General features: G+C 34.9%; 1 protein-coding gene across 1 annotated transcript in view; it reads left to right on the forward strand.

Moving 5' to 3' along the window:
- Positions 1 to 4,740, forward strand: part of PKHD1L1 (polycystic kidney and hepatic disease 1 (autosomal recessive)-like 1) — a 121,894-nt gene that overhangs the window by 48,803 nt on the left and 68,351 nt on the right. The window contains exons 28-30 of the mRNA XM_015566133.1: positions 1,101 to 1,211; positions 2,262 to 2,426; positions 3,378 to 3,499. Coding sequence (XP_015421619.1) covers positions 1,101 to 1,211; positions 2,262 to 2,426; positions 3,378 to 3,499 — 398 coding nt within the window. The remainder of the gene's footprint in view (positions 1 to 1,100; positions 1,212 to 2,261; positions 2,427 to 3,377; positions 3,500 to 4,740) is intronic.

Genomic DNA, 4,740 nt, shown 5'->3' on the forward strand with positions numbered 1-4,740 from the left:
GGGGCCATACCATTGCCCCCATTATTAATCTAGTCCTCCTCAATCCTCCTCTTGACAATCCTAAAGTGATTGAAGTATAATCATATATCAGAAAATAAAATTTCAAATTTAAAAAATAGCATATCTTTGTGATGAAAGAATATATTTCGAATCAAACCTGGGACCTTTTAGTCTGCAGGCCAATGCTCTATCCATTGAGCCAAACCGGTCAGGGCTATTCTTCAGGCTTTTTAAAGAGTAATGATATTAACTTTGGGTTCATTCGTGTTACATGGGCTCAAAACTTTTAAGAATAAGGATTTGATGAACTTTAATTTGGTTATAGTTCTTTGGTATCTTTATTTTTTTTGTATCTATCTTTGTATTTTGTAATGAACTTCCAATGTTATCTGTACTTTCTGAAAAAATTAATTCTTACTCAAAAGAAGTCATTTGATTTTTTTCCCCCTGAAATTTTAGTCTTGTTTTTTATTTATTTTTAGCTACTTAAATCCATGTGGGATCTTTGTTGTGTGTGATATTATGTAAGTAGGGTGACTATCATTTATTGATCAAATCTGGATACTTTTAAGAGTTGAATGGGAAACTATTAAGTAGAAGATGCTGGGAAAGCAAGTGTAAACCGGGAATCTCTGAGGCACTTGATTGAGGATGTATCTCACCCTAGAGAGAGGAATCTTACTGTATTTTAAATGGGAAGTGTCCATAACACTTATTTCACTGTTTATCCTTTTCTCCTGAATTTGTGATGGCAGCTCTGAAATTGTCTAAGTCACCATATAGAGATGTTTGTTTAATTTCTTTATTGTAAGCATCATTTTCCTTTCCTTACTTTATTTCATACTTTCAGTAAGATAATTCTTCCCACTAATCTCTATTAATACACAGGTTCAAAATAAAAAGCAATGTAGAGTAATTAACTGGAAAAAATTCCATTGCTGAATAAATGCGTCACCCCCCACACCCTTGCTGGTTTATAGGCTAATTGTTTATATCTTTTAAAAGGTAATACTTATTTTTCTCTGAGAAATATCTGATTTCATAACTACAGGTTCTATGTCTTATCATGTTAACATTGCTATTTAAACATCATTTTTCAGGGTCCTCTGAAGAAGGAACAATTCTAACCATATCAGGTTCTGGATTCTCTCCTAGTTCAGCTGTTTCCATCTCAGTTGGACCAATAGGTTGCTCCCTTCTTTCTGTGAATGGTAGGTTCTTTTAAAAATTATTCTTACTGAGTGTAATTGATCTTCTCTAAGAGAAAGTGGAATTATCCTATAGGAGAACCTGTGGGGTCATGAAATTGGCAAACTGCTCTGGGAAAATGTTTTATCTTTTTAATCTTTGGTTGTGACCACAAACAAATCCTTTCACTGTTGTGCCATGTCTTTATCCCATGACAGTTGATTTTTCTCCTTTTTCCTTCATAAAGTGATTACATAAAATCTTTTCTTCTTTGGTGGGTGTCTGGGACACAGAAATATGTGAATTGCTGCTCTGGCATTCCACAGTCCCTCTGCCTATGTTTTGACAATGCCCCATTATTCATGAGGAAGAGGATGTGGCCATCTTCCCTGACTTTTAGTCCAACAGAAACTCTATCCATGAACAGAATTTAAAGTTCATTTACCTTTTCTGCTCATGAAAAAATGAGGGCCATAAGTATTTATTTCCCTGATCCTAGGTGTACTTCTTAATTCTAGCAAGTGAAACTATGGAAGCAAATCCATCTTTCATATAATTCAAGTTGTTTTTCAGTTAGGTCTTGTATGCACGCTTGAGATCTACCAGTTGGTTCTGCACCTGTATTACAAGTACACACATACTGTTCTAAATGAAGTGGAGAAGGTGTTTTCATTTCGATTCAATCACCTTCCCTGTGAAAAACCATTTTACTCAATTTGGGACAGACACAAACAATATATTGAACCAATTTTTAAAAGAAATTATTGATATGAATGGTCTTACAGATTAAAATTTTAAGTTATTATATCCCCTTTTTTTGCCACAGTAGCAATCAGAGCAAATTGTTTACTTTGGTTTCATCATTCTTCTTTCTAACTCTTTTCCAGGAGTTCTGATTTCAGGTAGTTTGTAAAGATTTTTTTTCTCTCATTAATAGTTGAGTAGTTTTCCTTAGGTATATTTCTTGGGTGTATACTAATGAAGGCGAATGTTTATATTTGCACATATGACATTTCAATAATTTGACCTCATAAAAACATTGGCTTTATCCTTTTCTTCTTTCTTATCCCAAGAAAATGAGATCAAGTGCCAGATCCTGAATGGAAGTGCTGGGCACTTCCCAGTTTCTGTGTCCATAGCTGACGTTGGACTAGCACGGCACGTAGAGGACAAGGAATTCCACTTCATGTATCAGAGTCAGATCGCACACATCTGGCCTGTTTCTGGGAGCTTAGCAGGTAATGGCTAATTGTTCTAAACAAAGAACATTGCATCCATTTCCATCATTTCATTGCACTATTTCCAGAACAGGGTAGAGGGAGAGGAACCCAAACCTCCCTCATATAGAACAAAGAGACTCCCCCTTAGGAGTCAGAGTGATTAAATGGCTGACTAGTTCTTTTGTTTCTTACGAAGCACAAGTCAGGGTGACTGCTTATACTTACATCTTAGGTTATTGAATTAATATCATCAATTATCACATGTTTCTAGAACAAGCTCATCAGTTATGTCAAGATAAGATTTATTAGTTATTATTCTGCTTACCAGCTGCTCCATTTGTAACCATAGTCTCCATGGAGCTACTTGACCCAGAAAAGGTTCTGGGAACAAATCGGGGAAAGGGAGGCTGACGCAGAAGATGAGAAGAAAATAACACATTTTGTCTGTTGTCTCATTTCCTTTGAATTTTGTGTTTATTTGTTTTACAGTGGTTAGTTTTGGATTTTGTGCTGATCTTGAACTTCTGGCATGTTTTGTGTTTTTACTTTATTTTGTTGGGATGTTTTCTCAGTTTAACTTTTATTTAGAGGTGTTAACATTTGGGATTTGGTAAGAGTCTGAATTCTCTCTCATGTCCCACCACGGAATGGTTGAGCAAATAGAAACAGCATAATTTCTCTTTAGTATGAAGGAGGCACTCGGGGAAAAATAATAATTGCCGCTGATAATGTCCCAAAAGCAATGCTGGTTGCAAATTTGTTATTTCATTAAATTGCTTAGCCCAGCTTCAGAGCGCAGGCTCGGGTGTGTGGTGTGGTTGTATACATCTCGAGTTTGGTCCCTGATCTGTTTGCCAACCCATCTCCCGGATGATTAGACAATTCCTGAATGATGGGTTAGATTATTGCCCAAGTTTCTTGTTGTTATAGTTACTCTGTTGTTGTTGGGTTGTTTTCTTCTTTATGTAGGTGGTAATCGTCTGACTCTATCTGGAACTGGCTTTAATGAAAATTCAAGGGTATTAGTTGGAAACGAAACCTGCAATGTGATTGATGGGGATTTGAATAAGATAACCTGCAGAACCCCAAAAGTAAGGCATCTGATTTTAGTCATTTACCTGAAATCTTAGGAATTAAGAATCATCTCAGTAAAGGGTTAAACAAATTACATATTTTCCTAGGAAGTGCGGAGTTTTGGTTATGCTTTTTAACAATTATTTCTTCAACATCTTTTTGCCAATATCCAAATACAAAATATTATTCCGTATTCTAGATACTTAAATTCACATCATTAAGGATGACAGGCACATAAACCAATATTAACAGTGTATTCCATTTGAAATAATAGGATTAAGTGCAAATTAAAGATAAAATATGTGGGAAGAGAGTGTTAGAAAGAGTTCCATAAAAAAGCTGATGTCCTTTCATAGCTTAAAGATGAATGGGAGTTGACCATGTAAACAAAGGATGAAAAAGATTTATTACTAATAAATAGTGTAAAAACTTTAGGGAAGCAAATTTAGATTTTTTAAATAATATATTTTTATTGTTTTCACAGAGGGAGGGAGAAGGAGAGAGAGAGAGGTAGAAACATCAATGATGAGAAAGAACCATTGATTGGCTGTCTCCTGCATGCCCTCCACTGGGGATCGAACCTGCAATCTGGGCACATGTCCTTGACTGGAACTGAACCCAGGGCCCTTCAATCTGCAGGCCGATGCTCTATCCATTGAGCCAAACCAGCTAGGGCTAGATATTTTTTCGTTTTTATAAAGAAGCATACATTTTAAATATGTTAATTTCCAGTTTATTGATTTAAAAAACACACTGCAGTTCCCCATGGAATATTCTATTTTAGAATCAATCATTGTTCTTTATTTTTTTTTTAAAAAAAGGGTGTTTAAATTAAAACAAAGACTCCAGTTTGCTTTTAAGTGCAAAAGGATGATGAATCCAGCCACTCACATTTAAAAAATATAGCAGACTAAGATGGGTGTGATGCAGTTGAAATCTGTATAAAAGGAAATTTGAGTATGCATAGAATAATAATTAAGATGAGAATCTGGAGGATAGGTAGATTAAAGCTTACTTTGTTTAAATTATGTTACGATATTAAACAATCAGTGTGCATTAAGTAAATACTAGATAAAATACTAAATAAAAATTTTTCATAATTGGTAATTGTGCATGTGCAATATCAGGGAAAGCACCAAATATCTTTCTAGTGGCCCAAGTGTTAGTCTTGGATTCTGGAGCTAGGTTAGCTAACAATATAATAAGGTGATTTGTCAGTGAAGGTGAATAAAAAGAAAATTTGAGTCTATTTTAAGAG

This window comes from Myotis davidii, unplaced genomic scaffold (genome assembly GCF_000327345.1).
Source record: "Myotis davidii unplaced genomic scaffold, ASM32734v1 scaffold1012, whole genome shotgun sequence".
NCBI lineage: Eukaryota > Metazoa > Chordata > Mammalia > Chiroptera > Vespertilionidae > Myotis > Myotis davidii.